The sequence below is a fragment of the Strigops habroptila genome, chromosome 4 (genome assembly GCF_004027225.2).
Source record: "Strigops habroptila isolate Jane chromosome 4, bStrHab1.2.pri, whole genome shotgun sequence".
Lineage (NCBI taxonomy): Eukaryota > Metazoa > Chordata > Aves > Psittaciformes > Psittacidae > Strigops > Strigops habroptila.
Genome location: NC_046358.1, coordinates 74536567 through 74554151, shown reverse-complemented (window position 1 = coordinate 74554151; position 17585 = coordinate 74536567). Strand labels below are relative to the sequence as shown.

At 40.6% G+C, this 17585-nt stretch overlaps 1 protein-coding gene across 27 annotated transcripts in view; it reads left to right on the top strand.

The window, feature by feature from the left end:
- The window catches only part of RBFOX1 (RNA binding fox-1 homolog 1), a 1252174-nt gene that overhangs the window by 359161 nt on the left and 875428 nt on the right, over positions 1-17585 (top strand). For 2 of the 27 annotated variants that reach the window (XM_030482295.1, XM_030482293.1), the window contains exon 1: positions 13945-14526. The exons of 13 other annotated variants lie outside the window; for them this stretch is intronic. In XM_030482295.1, the coding sequence (XP_030338155.1) occupies positions 14524-14526 (3 nt within the window). In that variant the 5' untranslated portion in view covers positions 13945-14523. Of the gene's footprint in view, positions 1-13944; positions 14527-14776; positions 15011-15475; positions 15580-17014; positions 17062-17585 lie in introns of those variants that run through there. 12 more of the 27 variants (XM_030482291.1, XM_030482284.1, XM_030482308.1 and 9 more) reach the window with 11 other exon arrangements.

Genomic DNA, 17585 nt, shown 5'->3' with positions numbered 1-17585 from the left:
AGTAGTGTCTATTTATTCCTATAATTTTTTCAAAATTGCATGTGACTCTGCTGTAAGACAGAAGACATTGTAGTGAATCATCTGGAATTCCATATAATGCAGAAGTGTGCAATATCAGACCTGTAACTGTAACCACTCCTCATTGTCATAGTTATTTTTTTCTCCAAACACTTGCCATAGCTTAACATAATTTTTGCCTTAAATAAAAACACAGGAGTTGCATGTATATGTGCTATTTTCACCCAGAACACTAAAAATTGTGTGTGCCTGTAGTCACTGCGTAAATTATAAGCCTACCTCTGTATCAGAAGCATTTGCATTACAGGCAAATATTCCATGATGGTACATAATTTCAGGCTTAATTAGTTCTTCAAATCTTTCCCTTTTTGGCAGAGAGGAGTGAGTGGGTAAGCAATGTGTGCTGAAGCTGTCTTAGCTTGCAGTGAAAACCCAACTGAGGTGACTCTTTTGTCATTGATTATTGGGGAGGTTTTCTCCAGCTGGATGCCTTCTGCCTGGTCACCATAAATTAGTTTTGTGTCACTACCTCTAAGAACCAAAACACACTGATAGCCTTTAAATGAAGGTTTATATGACCTGAGACAAGATCTAGCCTTATTTTTCTGCTCTATTACTTTCAAAGAATAGTCTTTCTCTTATTAACATGCTGTAGTAAAATAATTGTAAATTCCTTTAAAATTTATAGAGGTTTTGTTCATTACATCTCATGAATGAAAACCTTAGTGGAGTTGTAAACTATTTATGAGCAGATGTATGCATACGCATTTTAATAATGTGATAAGGTGATCTTTTTATATTATTTCTGAAATGGGTTACAGTTTGCTGTTTTTTCAGAACTCTTCTGGTTTGATTTTTCTACAGCTGTATAAATAAGATAGGAATTCTCTGACAGTAGGATGAAATTATGAAAATACAAACTGGCTATGAGGGCACAGTCATGACTGTAAGCAACTGGCAGGTACAACAGGCAGAATCTGATTGGAGCAAATTTCGAGAAGCAAAAAGGGTGGTGAATAACATTCAGGAGTGAACATTTCTGTTATAATTGGGCATTTTTCATATAATTTTCAGGTAAAGATCAAAATTTGAAACTGTTTAATAGTTGTTTTTAATACTCGTCTATAGCGTTGCTAGTTTGCAAAGGAGTAGTCCACAGTTTTCTAAATAAACGCGTTCAAGAAAGTAAACACGCAAATTCAGTTTTACAGATAATTGCACTTTTGATTTAGAACAGCAAATCCCTCTTTTGCATTACTGTCTTAAGTCTCTGAGGGAGTTTCGTTTTGTTGTTCATTTGATACATTGAAGGTGGTTTTCAATCTACTCCTATAGAAAGGCTAAGAAAAGAACTCAAACTGATTCCAGCTGGCTATAATGGCCCCACTGCAAGACAGAGCTGAGCCTGTCAGCCAGGCTGGTGGTGCCTTGAAAAGAACCAAGCTTAGCTTGGTGAAGTCCTCGTAGCCATTAGAGAACAGATTGCATGTGTTCCTTGGGTAAATCTTCTTCCTCAAAGCTTTTTAAGGCAGATTGTGTGCTCCTTCAGCTCCAGGGCTGTTACATAGGCTTACTAACCCACTTTAGAGATGGTTTTGTGGTACTTCTGAGCCTTGCTTGGTAGAGTTTATGAAAACAAAATTCACCTTATGGTAAGGGTAATCATGAGGTTAATGAAGTTTAAATAATTTTACACTGTAGAAATTATCAATATCTAATAAGACAAAAAAAATGTATTAACATGTTATTTGCATCAAAGTTTCTCATTTGTTTATTGTAGTAAAGTCCAGTCTTTTACTAGTGTGATCCTTTTGTTAAAAACCCTGAAATAGTTTGATCGAAAGTGGAATACAAAAGGGAGCTGGGAGTGGGTTACTAGAGTACGATGTCTTGATGTATGGCCTTTCACATCCCGTTTCAAAAACTTTTCATCACCTCATTATTTTCTGACACTTTACAGAAGGTGAAGAATGCTCAATGAAAATACATAAATCATGAGGCCTCTTCAAAACTTCCTGTCTCCTTTGCTACTCAGGAATGGTAAAATGGTGGAGATTTCACTCTTGGCACTCAAGTCATAAGAGGTTGTCCAGTGGAAAGAAAGATGTAAAATAGAGTAGAATACAAGGAATCCAAGCTACTGTGATGAAATGGAGAAATGAGAAAACATGTAGATACAAGGAGGGCAGGAAGAAATGGAGGATGAGGACAGGAATTTTGTATTTAAGATACTAGAAATGTCAACAAAAAAGGAAGAGGGAGTGATTTTGTCAGTGTTGTGGAAGAATTATGTCTCGCTGGAGGATTTGCATAGATTTTTAATTCTAATGGATAAAGGTTAATTGTTATGAAATTCATTTTACTTTGTTGGTATGCAGTCAATGTATCTTTCAAACATAGACTTAGTATCCTCACTGAGTACAGCATTAGACGAAATATTCTTCAAAACACAACTAGCTTTGCATAGTGAGCCATGGTCAGTTCAACTGTGCAGGGTTCTAGTCAATGGAAAGGTAAAAGAGGCACTGTATGCTATGGTTTTGTGTCAGTTATGCTTGTGCGACAGAGATAAACTGCAGATATGCACAAAGGTATATTGTTTATCCACAGCAAGTGATAGCAAACATTCAACATGGTGGGTTTTCTATAAAGAATGACTTTGCTGCCTTCATTTTAGCTAGTTTGCATAATTTACTGCTTCCTAACAGGTTTCACTGCTGTATTGGACTTACATGGCCAGGTTCTAGTAGCTGAGGGCTTCAGGGTGACATCTGTGGGAAGAGGTCATCAGAAACACTTTTGAGGTCTGATCTGCCCTTTCCCATTCACTTTACTTAACCATTTATACCAACCTAAGGTTTAAAAAAAATTTATATAAAACATGCATACGCTGCCTTGGGTTTCGTATGTTTTGTATGCAACCACTTTGGGGCACAGGGAGATACCTACGTAAGGCAGAGAGCACTAAGAGATCAGGCCTTGTATTACTCTTCTTCACAGCTGTGACAAGAGGCTTGAGAATACGGCTGTGAAATTCTCTGATATTGATTTCCTGCATGTGTAGGAAGTAGTAATAACAGTTCATAGGTGAAGGAAGTCTTCCAGTTTTTCTGTGTGTTAACATAGGAATTTAAGCATAGCTACTTACGTGGCAGTATTAACTGGTCTGTTCATGAGCAATTCGGGGAAAATCTCACAAAAAATGTGTACTTTCCACATCCCAAATCAATTTGCATGCCTTTTTCATTGTTTTCTACCTAATTAAATCGATGGTTCTATTGCTGATCTTAAAATGAAGCTGACACAAACTCTCTAAATGCTGCAGAAAGCAATGGTCCTTGCAAAAGGTCTTTGTTTTTGTTGTCACACAGTTCAGCCATGTTACATCTGTTTTATTAATGGAACTAAGTGTTTACACCATCATGTTCCCATATTTACCCAACGCCACTAAACAGAGGTTTCCCATTACTATTACAGAAGTACACTATTGTACAAAGAGGAAAAGAGAAATTGTGTTCCACATACCTATTTCTCACCAGTTACAAGGAAAATAGTATCTCTCCATTGAGTTTTGGTTTTTATTTGAATTGCGCTGAAGGATTTTAACAGTGTTTGGTGTAAGAATACAATATAAGCCCTAATGTTATATGCTTTGGAATCTTTTACCTAGGAATCCTTACATATGGATAATAGTCCACCACTTTTCAGACCTGGGAAACATAAAAGTGGTGACATGCTTCTTTTTCAAGAAAGGCTTCTTTTTAAAGATAAGTTCATTCTTTTTTTGCCACACATGCTCATAAAAAGCATTATCTTACTCTGCAGTGAGTCTCCCTGCAATCAAAAGAAAAGGGCATGGATTAATTGGAGAACCACTAGAAATATTTTATAGGGATTAATGTTAAGGGAGAAACAAATTATCTATCAAATGAGGTTAATAGCAAAAATCAGTAGTGGCCCCTTACAGTTGGTCAGAAACCTTACAGTCTGCTAAAGATTAATCAAGCAACTTTTTCTATAAAATCTATAGCATTTTCAGGTGGTTTAGGGTCCTAACTCTCATTCTGACAAGGATTGAGCCCCTTGGAAGCCTAACTCTTACTGCCATGTCAGCTTTAAAAAACTTGTTTCCTCAAGGAATAAATTGTCACCTAAAGGAGTTTTCTGAAGTAGTGGGTGCTTAGTTGAACTATCATGGAAATTAATGTTATGCATAGTCCTGGTTAGCCTGTTACAATCTGTCTTATTCTCAATGTAAAGTTACTATAGGTTCATTAACACTGTAACTCATAATTAAGTTTATGTAGTAGACTGGAAAAGAGGGTATTGGGTTTTTATTGACTCTATTATATAAAAACATAACTGCTTAATCCCTTACAATATTTAAACAGCTCTGCAATTAACATGTGGCCTTTATTTGCATAAAGGCAATTCTCAAAGGTGATTTGTAGAACTGTATTAAGCATCTTTTTTTATCTGTGTCGTGATGTGGTATTTTCTGAATTCGTTGGCTGGCTGTTAGTACATGTTAGAAAATCTCTGACATGTATCAAAGTACCAAAATGCATGATGTTGCTGCAATATGACTATCATCACTGCAAGTAGGTTATTTCAACACATTTCTTACCTAAAAAGCACTGTTTTATGGAGAGGAACAGCTGAAATAGCCACAGCTGTATCATATGTCTGATATTGTATGTTTGTGTGTTGACTCTTTTTGTTAGTACAAGTTGTCTGAAGGAGTGCTGTTTGTTTGTTTGTTAATTAAAACATCTGGCACAGTGACAATTCTCAGATTACTTCCCAACTTGTGTGCATCTGGACAGCCTGCACACTACCAATAGGCTACCTGTGGGCTGAATTTTGACTTGCTCTAAAAAGAGCAGTAGAAGAATAAGTCAGTTGTAATTTTTAATTTCTAAAAATAGGAATGTGGTGTAGTGAATGGTGGTAAATGGAAAGCACTGGACACAATTTTCCAGTAGTGTTCTGTGCAGGTGCAAGCTGGTCCAGAAGTACAATTCCTACATCTGTTTTGATTAAGGTCTCAAGGTGATAGTATAACCAACCTTGTAAGCAAAAAATACATGCCTACTTTCAATTGCTTTCTCAGGAAAATTTTTCTGACAGATTGAGCATGGGCAAAGTATTTAAATTTGCATAAAATCTTATGAAAATCTAATTTATTTAAAATTCTAGTCTCATAGAAGTAGCTATAGAAAAAAAACTTAGTGACTATCTATGTACACTTAATTTTTAACACAGACTTCATCTGAGCATTAGTGGCTATCAGCATCTCTTCATCTCAGCGCTGGAGAGGAGCTGTCCTTCACAACATCATAGGCTCAAAGTCATTAGAACCAAAATGCTGCAGATAAGTGGCTCAAGTGTTATGCTGGGAATCACTTCAAGAGTGCTGTTTACTGCCTGCCAAGAGAAAGGTGGGGATCAATCTCCATGTCTTCTCTCTCATGCATATTAAAAAATGCTTAAGGTTCCACACATTATCACATTTCATTAAATATCCCATTAATCTCTCCCATAATACAAGAAACATGAAAAACCTAAAATAAATAGTGGCATGTCTCCCTGCCCCCCTCTGTGCTTTCTTTCAAGTAAGTGTGCCTCTGAAGTACTCCCATCTAACAACAGAAGGTGGAAATTACTCAGTTAAGGAGAAGCTTGCTTTTTTTTTAACAGTTGCGTAGCCAAAGGTCCCTGGTGAGAAGGTTTTCCTAATCATTTTCCAACAAAGAACAGAAAAACCTCAAAGGCGGTAATTCCAGAGGAGTACATTATTAGAAAAAAATGATATTTGAGGAGCTTTATTTTATTAAAAATGTGCAAGAACTCCTATGTGTCCACTTTCACATAAAGCTTAGTGAAAGGTTAGAAAATTAGCTCATATGTGCTGTTTATAGAGTTGGGTGGATGAAGGAGACTTTACATTTCACAACTTCTTGTTTCTGACAAGTTCCAGAGTTCAGTGAATTATTTATGTGGCCACTTATCCTATAAAGATGGAACTGAGGGTACAAACTGAGTTCACAAATGCTACCAGAAAGCCTTCAGATGATAAGATGAAAATAGATCTTGGTTGCTGCTGATCTCAAACCTGGACTTGAATTTGTGGCCTGAAGATGAAGGGTTGTGTGTCTTACATTTTTCATCTCTAGCTTCTGATTTTTTTGCAGTTTATGAACAATTCATGAACTTCTATTTATCTTCAGCAATTGCCTTATGAATCAAGGATTTAACTGGAATAAGATAATCCAGGAAATAGTAAATTTCAATTCATTTTTATGAATCTAATATATATTCCGCATACAAGAGCAGAGATGTGAATACATTAGTGATAAAAATACTAGAAAGAAATTACCTTTTTCTATAACTCTAGTTTAATTCCTAAAGATGTGTAGGCAGAGATTGTGGCAGATCTGACTTTTTGCAGCTCTTGGATTTTCTGGGACTCTCTATCCGTAAAAGTGAGTCAATATACCTCTGCAGGTTTTGTCCTTCGTTATTTCCTATTTATAATGGGCTACTTTTCAGCTTGATTCTCTGTTTAATGCAATATGGATCCACAGCTAACTGTTTTGGAAAATTTCATTATTTCCAGGGGATTTCTTTCTCTTTCTCTTGGCAAAACAATAGCTTCTCTGTATTTGTTGTTGATCAAATGTTTTAAATGTCATGTTAGGCAAGTGGTTGTCAGCTATATTAGTCCACACTCCAGAATATGACATCTTCAATTCTTGAAGTAATGCTAAACTCATAGTTAGACTGAGGGACAGGTGCTAATGTTAAAACCCAGTAACTCAGGAACTACAAAGGCTAGCCAGAAATTCCTGTTTTGGAGCATTGAGAATCAAGTAGTTTTCATGAAAGTTTTTTCAAATTCTGCCTCTGAACAGGAGTATTTCAATCAATACTTCAAATAAGAATTTTAAGTTTTGTATATATGTAAATGCAGGTTTCAGTCAATAAGCTCCCCAGCTGTAGGGGGAAAAGTTAGAGATTGTGGTGAAAATGTTAGCACATTCTGAAGGTGTTGTAGATGCCATTTTGTTCAGACAGCTTTAGAAAGAGTAAACTGCATATTCTGCAAGTATGGAGAAAGGACTTCCAAACCTGTATAAATGATTCTATATTTAAAAGTTTATTAATTGTGGCATAATCAGAAGTTACACTTGAAGAAACCAGAAAAACGGTCAGTGCTTCAATCATGCTGGATCCTGCTGTGGCAATGCAAGAATTACAGACAACATATCACAGCACCAAATATACCCTGAATGTCTTCTACAGTTGTGTAACTACACTCTCCAGTTCAGATACTTTCTCCATGAATTATTAATTACCCAAGAGGATGGCCTCTAGTCTGTCAAGGTGTCCACATTTATGTCAAGAACTACAAAGCCTTTCTGTAGCATCTGCAGTATTTGCTTTGCTTAAAAAAGAAGAGTGTGCTCCTTGGACCAGTAGCTCCATGGCATGGTCCATACAGGCCAGCACAGAATTCCTCAGTAGCCTGGCTGTGTGTTTACACCTAAATAATCTAGTAGCTCTTTTACAAAGAAAGGCATTATCATTGTTCTCATTTTGCAGGGAAGAAAACCATTTGAGAGCTAACAAGAACAGGGAAGTGGCTTGTGGTTCTTTAAGTATCAAGTCATGCCTCCTCCCTTGCCAGTGTCCCACACTTGAAGAAAAATGCTTATGTTGTTGCTTTTGACGGTTCTTATCAACACTTCCATCACCCTGCCTAAATATAAATGGCTGAATATAAAGAAGAAAGGAAAGCACAGAACCTGATAGCCAATCCATCCACATAGGATAACAAAAAGACAACATGCAAACTTGTAATTTTCTTACAGGAAAGGTTAGTTAAACCAGCTTGACCTTTTTTCCACATGTAAAGCAATAAGCTATCAGCCCTATCTGAACAGTCTTCAGTCCCAAGGCACTCTCAAAATAACTTGGAGATAAAGCACACAGGTAAAAATCAGTACATGGTGATGAGCTGGGCATGGAGTTGTTTCTTCTAGATGTTTCTTGAAGAGAAATTTTACATGTGCTTTAAGTCAAAGTCAGGGGAGAGAGAAATGGTATTTCAGAATAACAATTCCCTGGAGAAATGAAACAGATTAACATTGTATCACAGACAAGTAAGTTGGAAACTCCCTAATTTATAGATATTTAAATATATGACAGGCAGATACTGCTATTAGGGCATTAAAAATAGAAGTATTATCTTTCTACTTAAAGATTCTACTAAATAACTATACATTCTTAATTAAGTAGATATTAAATCTATGTGAAAGTATAGTTGCTGATATTCTTGGGGGACTGAAATCTGAAACGTAAATGTAAAAGTAACTTAAAAGTTTGTGTCAAATATCCCAGAATTATTTTCCTAATTAGAACTATATGAACAAAAAGGTAACAAAAGCAACAGAACAACACTGGCTTAATGCCACCTTCTGACATCAAGACAAAAGCGTTAAGCTATTCAGACTCTAGTATTTGATACACAGCAAATAATTCTTGCTCTACAAAGCACAAGCAAACGACAAATTCAATCTAACCAAAACTCCAGAGCTATCATCACTGTCCTTATTCAACTCCATTCAACACATCATCCAGGAAACAGCAAGTGCTCAAGATGCTGTGAATTGTCAAGAGTTAAAGGGCACTCTTAAGAACTCTGAGGTTAAACACTGTCACCACCACCAGAACAGTTCATGCGCAGAATGGGACATCTTTTTTTTTCATGTTTTGTGTGTGAAACTTGGTTTTTTCCTCAGGTTTGTGTTTTGTCAGGAATTCTCTTTTGCCATGAATTTCAAGAATCAAGATGCTATCTTTCTCCAAATCCTTCAAGGCTGCACTTCCTGGTAACGTCTGAAGGGTTAACTATCAGTGGACTGTTACTGAAGTATATACCAACCATAAGTACTTTGAAGATGATTCATGAAGTGTTTATGGCGCTGAAATTTGTAATACACCAGCAACCAGCACAAATGGTTTTACTTTGCTTGAAGCTTGCATATTTCACTGCGAATGGCTTCTGTGTTCACTTATCACTGGTGATGAAATGAACAGCCTTTCAAATGAAGGAATGCATTTGCAGCGGTTGTGGATGTGTTGTAGACGTTCTTTTCTGCAAAGGTATGAATTTTTAAAGCATTAAATATGTATGTAGATTTATATCATTCTTACAAATACATGGAATCTTTATGTTTTGAAGCCTTCAAAACTTTTTTTACCACTTTCTCTTGATTTTTTTTTTTTGTTCCAGCATCTGCAGCATTTACTTAGTCTGCTGTTCAGAACAACTGTTTTGTCCAAGAAATCGTCATACTTCCAGTTAATCTCCCACATAGACTTGTTTTCTTTAGATCTACTTTTCATAGATCTATTTTATTTATTTATTTAATTTTTTTTTTTTAGAAGCAAGGAAACCTCTTTTTCTTCTACTGCAGTAATCATCACTTACCTATTTGCCCCATATAATTATAGGATTGAACAACAAATTAGCTCTAAAAGCAAGTCACTGGGCACTGCACCTGGCAATGTTTCATTGTACATATGTGCCTGTTTGGTTTCAGATGTTACCCATGGGCTGATGTTCTCAGTCTGAAAGACAGTTTAGGTAGAGTTGAGTGACTGTTAACACAAGCTCTGTCGTGAGTAACACTTCCCTTAACCAGCAGGCAATCTGCTATAAGCTGCCTAACCCTTTGTTTCACAAGTGACACAGGAGAAAAGGACGATCATGTTTCAAAAGTTATACAGAGAGAAAAGACGATCTTCTTGCCTCCTGGTGCTGATTAGAGGATGAGAAGCAAATCACAGACTTTCTGCTCTCAGTGATCCTCCCACATATTTCTAGGTACAACATTTAGTCCTGCAGCATTAGCAGTTGCCTTACTGGTCCAGATTTCATTAAGTGTTCCTAAGGAGAACAGCTATGTGGTCTGGGTAACTGAAAGCAAGGGTGCGAATTGTTTTGTGAAAATGTGTGGGAGAAGAGCCAATCACAATTTTGAGTGCATGTCCACAATGAGTTCGAAGACCTCAACAGGCTGACAGCAGACAAAACAGATGGCCTAGATGGAAGCTGGAGGAACCTTAATCACTACAGCCTCTGAAGATCAAGATGGTATGTGAAAGAAGAGAAAGGAAGATGAAAATATTTCAGTAAAGCTGGGGAACCTTCTGCCCATTGAATAGTTTCCTTAAGTAATCCCTTCTTCAAGTATTATTTTTTAGTCCAGCAACTTAGTTTATTGGGTTGAGTAAGTTTTGCACATCTATGCTGATGCTTTGTGCTGTGCTCCTCACTGCCTGCTCCCTTTGGTCTTCAGGATGTGTCTGCTCCACCTTGCACACCACAAGCTCTCAGTTTAGCAATTTGAGTCTTCTGCTCCAAGATATTTAATCTATTCCAGAACCCATTAGCCAGGAAAACAGTGACAGCTTTTTTTGTTTTTTGCTGACCAGCTGCTTTCTTGCAGAAGGTGCAAACTCTGTTGTTCTTCATGAGGATCTAGGTGTTTCTTGATTGGAATAATTGCACAATGGTTTTATTTCCAATTCAATCTCGGAAAAAGAAAAAAGGAAATAAACTCCTAAAACATTTTATTTGGAAGGGAAAATGTTTCAAAAAACCTTGAAATAGGTTTTTATTCAGAAAAAGAAATTTGATAGAATAGTTTAAGAATTAATCTCTGAGTGGGAATTTGTTCAAAACATCATGTTTCAACTGAGCCTTTCATTACCTGCCCTTTATTTTGTTCTCTTGCTGTTGATAATTTCCTTTAAATTGGAAAATGTCTCCTTCTGAAGCCAGCTTGTTCAAGTGCATAACTAGACAATTATATTTAAATTTGTCTGTTTTCTTTGTAAACATTTCTTATAGGAATTACAGTGAACTGTGGCTTCATATGGTTATGACTTCGGGGTAGAATCGCCATTGTTTTTTATTGAGTGCTTCAAATATACTGGTATTACAAATATGGATAAATAGCAAGATACCTTTCTGAAGGCAGTTACTGTTTGAGAGATAGACAGGCAGGTACATTTGGATACATCATGTTTAGGAAAGGGAATATTTTAATGCCTGGAGAACTGGAACAGAAAACAGTATTTGGATGCTGTTCTCTGTGCTGCCACTGACCCATGTAAGAATATGATGCTATCTCTGTTGGCTGCTGTTTCTCTGCCCGTAATTTATCTGTCGTATCTTGTAATCAGCAGTAATTTCTTCCTATAGCCACTGACTAAACGAAAACTTTAAGCTCAGCTGGGAGCCTATATATAAGAACGATGGCAAATTTTGGGGTATGGATTTCTTTTAAGCAAGATATGATTTGCAGTTCAAAGCTCTTTCATGTGAAGGGAACAAAGGGAAAATGGATATGAAAAATAACCTGAGAGAACCTTTTTGACAGTATTTATACAAGAAGAGAATCTGTAGGTATTGAGATCCAAAAGACAAGCTCTGCTCTAGTCATTTCATACATACCCATGTCTGTAATCAAGGACAGATGAAACTAGCAACCTGGACATGATTTAGTTTTAGTCCTGTGAGTAGTCCTTAATACTCCACTGAGCATTCACTACTCAACAGGAATGCTCAAATGCTTGAAGCTAACTTTTTATTGATTCCAGTTTGTGAGATTTCTGTGTTCTTTGACCCAGGATTTTGGTACAGCTCATATATTTGTGTGAGCTTCACCTGTTTATTATTTTAGCATCTTAAAATAGTTTTTAATTCTTTGTTCTTGAGACTGCCAGCTGGCTAGAGAAATACTGCCAGTGCTGTACAGACAGCTGAGTGAATATTGAAAGACTACCGGTCGGATGCAAAAGAAATCGAGATGCCTAAAAATCGGGAAAGACACTAGACAGCCCTTTCTTTCTTGCTGTGTTCCGTAACCCTAGGGTTGCATGGTCCTGTGCAAGGGTCTTTCAGCCTATGGGGAACAGAATCTACTGTTACTCTGAATCCACCAGTGGTAAGTGCTATGTGAGCTGGGATTTGCCCTGAAGAACTTAATGGCAAAAATTTCACTGGGGAGAAGGTTTGCCTCTATTGCATAAGCTTGTATCTTCAAAGGGTAGAAATTTTTTACATGGAAGTTTGTCTTTCACGTTTTTTTATTAGTTCAGTCTTTATGAAAGCGTTCGTGAAGTAGGAGGTATTTGGCCATATGACAAACCTGTCAAAGAAGTCAGTGATACTTAATCGGAATGTTGAAAATTATTTTCTTATGAGGGGTCTGAATACACAAATTAAGGAAGAGCTGAAGAAATTTTGCCAGCGTTATGTTTAATTTATACTCACTAAGTTTCTACTAGTATCAGTTTCTCATAGACAGATCAGTAAATACAGGTTTAGATATCTTCTACTGCAAGGAATAACCAAAGTTACTCACTGTAAAATCCTTCTGTAGTAGTGTAAAGACCTTTAGCATAACGTTTTGACCTCCAGTTGACATCTGTGGGACACATGAGCCTCCCGCAGCAGCCTTTGTGTTGATTTAGAGTAGTGAACTGGAAAGCTGAAATAAGAAGTGAAGGAAATCCACAACATGGATTTAAAGATCCATCCAGGGATCTTTGTAAGAACTTAATGGGGATCAGCCTTCAGAGTGTGGTGTCCATTTTGAGAGACTCTTGTAATGACTTGATAAGTGAAATTTTGATTGTGAAAGTGAATGTTGGACTAACTTCAGACCTCTCAGTAGTCTGACAGATGTAAACAAGGTGTAGCTAAAGGTTTCCAGCCCGTAGTTTAACACTGCTTATGTCTGATGAGGAGTAATAAATTCTGAGCTGCTTGTTTGAAATGACCCAGCTCCATAAACTGGTGTGACTTGTTAAAAGTACAGTCCTCAGCAGTTGCACTGCATTATGACATGTTGGACCTTAAAACATCAAAAGAAAAGGCCAAGACCCAAAACCACAAGTAGAGGCACTGGGATACAGGGATGTGCTTTTGAGGTATGTGATGTGTGTGAAAACTACGGTTGAATTTCAGCATATTTTGGCTGTTATTTATTTTCTGCACAGATGAAAGGAATTAGGGGGAGGTTATTCCTGTAAAGTTCTTTTAAGGATTTGTTTGTTTGTTTGTGATTTAAAGCTTGCTTCCTTGTTATCACCTGCATTATTACTGGGTTTCATTTTCCGTCTATATGCTTAAAACAACTCCCTACTCCTAAACCACAGGGGGTAGCACATCTGTCGTGTCTTCAGACTACCCGTATGTGATTGATACAAGTTTACATGCTGAATTAAATCTCATGGCATTAATTTATTGTAACTGACGGTTGAGCAGTGCAAAAATGTGTGATCGGTACAGAATTAATACCTAATGCATTGAAAAGGACGAGGTAGTGTTCTGGCAGGTCTTGATGGTTTTTTTTTTCCCCAAACTCTCGTAAATAGCTGCTGTCAGCCTGATTTAACAGTAATTGATGCGTTCAGGGATGCTGCGATGCTCTTCTCATTAGCGGAGCGTTAGAATTCTTGTAAGATTTGGTTTCCTTTGGGCAAGAGAAAGAGGAGGGAGCAGGCGGGGGTGCCCTAGTATCGCCGAGGGCATCGTTTTAATCAGCTATTTCCCGAGTGCCACTTTGTGTGTGTGTGTGTGTGTGTGTGTGTGTGTGTGTGTGTGTGTGTCTGTGGGAGGGGTGACAGCCGGTGCCCGGTGTTGCCGGGGTCTCTCACGGCTCCGCCGAGGACAAAAAGTTGGGACCGCGCCGCCGGTGACTCGGAGAGGTTCTGCCCCGGCGCAGCGCCCGACCGCGGCCGCCCCGAGCCCCGGTGCCCCGATACCGCGGTGCGGGGCGGTTCGGGGAGTGAGGGGGTGCCTCTGGGGCTGCCCGGGCGCCGCCGCGCGGCCGCCAAACGCGGGCGTGCGCGTGCCTTCCGCCTGGCGAGCCCCGCTCTCGCTCGCTGCATCCCGCCGTCCTCCGCCACCGCCGCTCCCGGGCGGGGGGTGCTGCCGCCGCCGCCTCCCGGGGCGCACCGGCCCCCCCCCGCCGCCCTCCCCCCGCCCCAGCCCGCCCCGCTGGGCTTGAAGGTCACCTCCGCCCGCCCGCCGCTCCGGAGCCACTTTCCGCGCCGGCTGGAGAGCGGCGGCGCCTCCATCCCCGGGAAGGTGCCTGTGTCCGGTCGGTGTGGGGCTCCCGCTGGCCGCAGCTGAGCCAAGCGGGAAGCCGCTCCCCCTCTCTCACCCCCCGCCGCGGCGGGGACGGCCCCCGGGGTCTCGCCGTTGCTCGCGGGCGGGCCGGGCGCCCCGCTGCCGGTTCGCAGCGAGCCCGGGGGCAGCCGGGCGGCGGGGGCGCGGCATGCGGCGGTGAGGGCGGCGGTGTTGCCCGCGGGGAAGGCGCTGCGGCGGCGGCGGGGAGCTGCGTCCCGCTGGGACTCGCCTGGCGGGGCCGCCCGCTCCAGACGGGAGAAGCGCCGCGACCCTTCGCCTCCGCTCGCCTCTTTATGGTGAGTTTCGGCTGGGGCCTGGCGGGGGTTCGGGGCCGCTCGGTGCGGGGCACCCGGCAGGTGCATGGTGGCGGGGGTTGCGCCTGGCCCCGCTCCGCCCTGCCCTGCCCGGCCGGCAGCCGCGCCCGAGGAGTCCGGTCACCATGAACGGAAAGTTTCAGGGCGGAGGGTTGCGCGTCCGCGGAGCGTCCGCCGGCCGGGGAGGGGCTCTCGGGGACCGGGCGCGGCGGTGAGAGCCGCGGGCGAGGACGCGCGGCGCTGGCTGAGTGGCTGGAGCGGCCATCCCCGTGCGGCGGGGCGGGCGGCACCGCGCCGGCTGAGCGTCCTCCCGCGGAGCGGCGCGGAGAAGGGTGCCGCCGGGGAGAAACGCTGGCACGGAGGTGGCCCGCGAAAGACAAAGAAGAAGAAAAATGGCCAGTTGGGTTTCAGCTGAGTTACTGGTTAAAAGAGTGCGGGTATTTAGCTGCTGGGAAACTACTTGCCTGTAAGTCGTCAACATTTACTTGTTTTATAGGCGATTCATCATATCATTTTCTCCTATCATTTTCTGTCAGGGAAAAAGGCGTCAGGGTTAGCTATATACGTGTTCGCTACAGGTGAAGCCACACCAAAACGTATAGGCAGTTCCACCTAGTGCCGCTCCTCAGCTGAGGCACGGTTTAGCAGTGCAGAGGGGCACACGTTCTGCCTTTCCAAAATCTGTGATGTGGCTGTTGGATGTTGTGCTGCCAACTCAACGTGGCGGCAGATGGTGAAACAAATGTGGTCTGAAGTTTGACTCTGGAGTGATTCACAGCAGCGAAGTGTGAAAGATCTTGTCCAAATCTGCAGCTTTTGTTTATCTGCTCTCTGAATTTCAAATGTGGCAGAGTATGTTAGGTTCTGAAGGGGTTCAGTGATGACTGTTTTTTCACTTTCAATAAAATTCAGCTTATTCAAGATGATTTAGATCATAAAATACAGCAGACGCTGACGATGGTGTCCCAGGAATGTCAAGTCCCTTGCTTCGCTTCTCACTTCAGGCTTGATGATACTTCAGAGAGGAAGGATGCTGTATGTTTTATTTGTCATTGAGCAGTATGAAAACAATTGTATGTGTGTGCTATAAAAGTAGAAGCAAGATTTTGTCACTGTGTGTTAGAGACTGATGGTTGTGAATGTCCTACAATCTAAACGGGAGTGAGTTAGTCCTCATAATCAAATAATGATTTTTTAAAGACCAAATAGTTGCAGCTGCTTGAGAAAATACATATTGGGAAGAGTGGCAGGGGTGCATGTGTGTGTGAATTTCCAATGCATATCTCAGTAGATCATTTAGTTTTTAGGAAAGTATTTGCTATCCCATGCTCCAGTTATCAGGATTATAGTAGCAATTTAGAAGAGCTCAAACTATGACATCTTAAATTCATTTTTATTTTTCTTTTACTTGAGTGATTTTGTGTTGCAGAGTTTTTGGGGAACTGTTTTAATGTAGCATTTCTGATTATAGTCCAGATCTAGTACCTATCTTATGAAGGCTTTAAAGGCTTGGCTACCCAAGTTTCATTTACAATTTATTCTTCTCGTGAGTGCACTAGACAAAGGATTTGGCATTTGCTGAGATGAAGTCTGTGTTTATAGTGTCAAGACTATATTTCTTTTTTCTATTAGTACTTAACTGAGTATCAGTAATGTAGCTGACAAATGCAATGAATAAAATGCACAGTACGTTGATGATTTTTATGGTTCTTGTAATTGAAGTGCTTGGTGTCCTTGATGTGATGAGGATGCTTTTCTGGCTTTCATGAAAGGGTACCTAAAATGACAGAAATACTGGCAGGAGTCAAGTGTCGAGGAGGAGAGCGGGACTGTTAATTCCTGGATGCGTAATGTGATACATTTCCAGTACAGAATTTGAGTGCATGTGTACAATTACAAGGTCCAGTTTTCAGCATTGTGAGTAATTATAGTGATGCCTACACACTCTATGCATATGTAATCCCTTCCTAACGTGCAGGGCTGCTTTGCTGCAAAGGAGAGAGGATGTGATGTCCTCAGGCTATGGCTGCTGGTCCTGGTGGGTTTTGAAGCTTCTCCTCTCTTCCCAAGCTGCAGACCTCCACAAAGCCCCTTTGAAGTTAAACATGGAAGAGCAGGGCCGAAGGGCACTCAGCCACTCCTGTAGTCAGTCTTTCTGCCCAGGGCAGGATCAGCTCATACGTATGTCGTCTCTGATGGATGGTTGGGTACTTTTTCTGTTCCCCTTTTCCTCTTACTTTTCTTTCTCCTTTTGCTTTTTTCCCTTAATATTTTTATTTTTATTTTTTTTTTTTTAGTATCTGTTCTTAATTCCTCTTGAAGAATCTGGTCCTGTGCCCTGCAGTGTCTTCCTCTGGTAGATCAAGTCAGTCTCTCTCCAGTATTTTGTGTTTCTCTCTGGGGGACCTCCAGCTTCCCTGTCAGCCCAACATACATGCTGGCCTTACCAGGTTTTTGGCTAGTTTTTAGGAGGGATTTGATGGAAATGATATCCTGGGTCTCACGTTGTGCAGACAGGTAAGCTTTGTTGAAGAGCTGTACAGCATGCACTTGCACTGGGTGAAGTTGAGCTAGTTGGAAACACAGGACCGAAGAGACCAATGGCTGAGTTAAATAATTCACTATTGCTGATTTATCACGCTGTAGCTCTGAAATGGCATTATCTGATTTGTAAATACAATCATAAACATTATATACTGTAGGGATAGAACTCCTAGTACCGGCCACAAGAAGAAATGTTATTTACAGTCATGGAAGGCATGGCTATGTGAAGCATACAGTTGTCTGAAAGGTGTGTTAGTCTGAAAAGGATGACTCTTCTGTAATTAAGATTGATATGTAATGCTACAGCTTGAGAGAAATATAGTAGATAGAAAATGTTTTTCTTTTAACTGTATCTATTTTGTGCATCTGTCGGAACTCTCTCTATTGATTTCTTGCATCTTGACTTCTTCCCCTGGGAGAGGCTGGGGATGCTGTTGGCTCACGCACCTTCCTAAAAGTAGCATTGTGAATACAGCTGAGGAGTTGGGAAAGAAGTG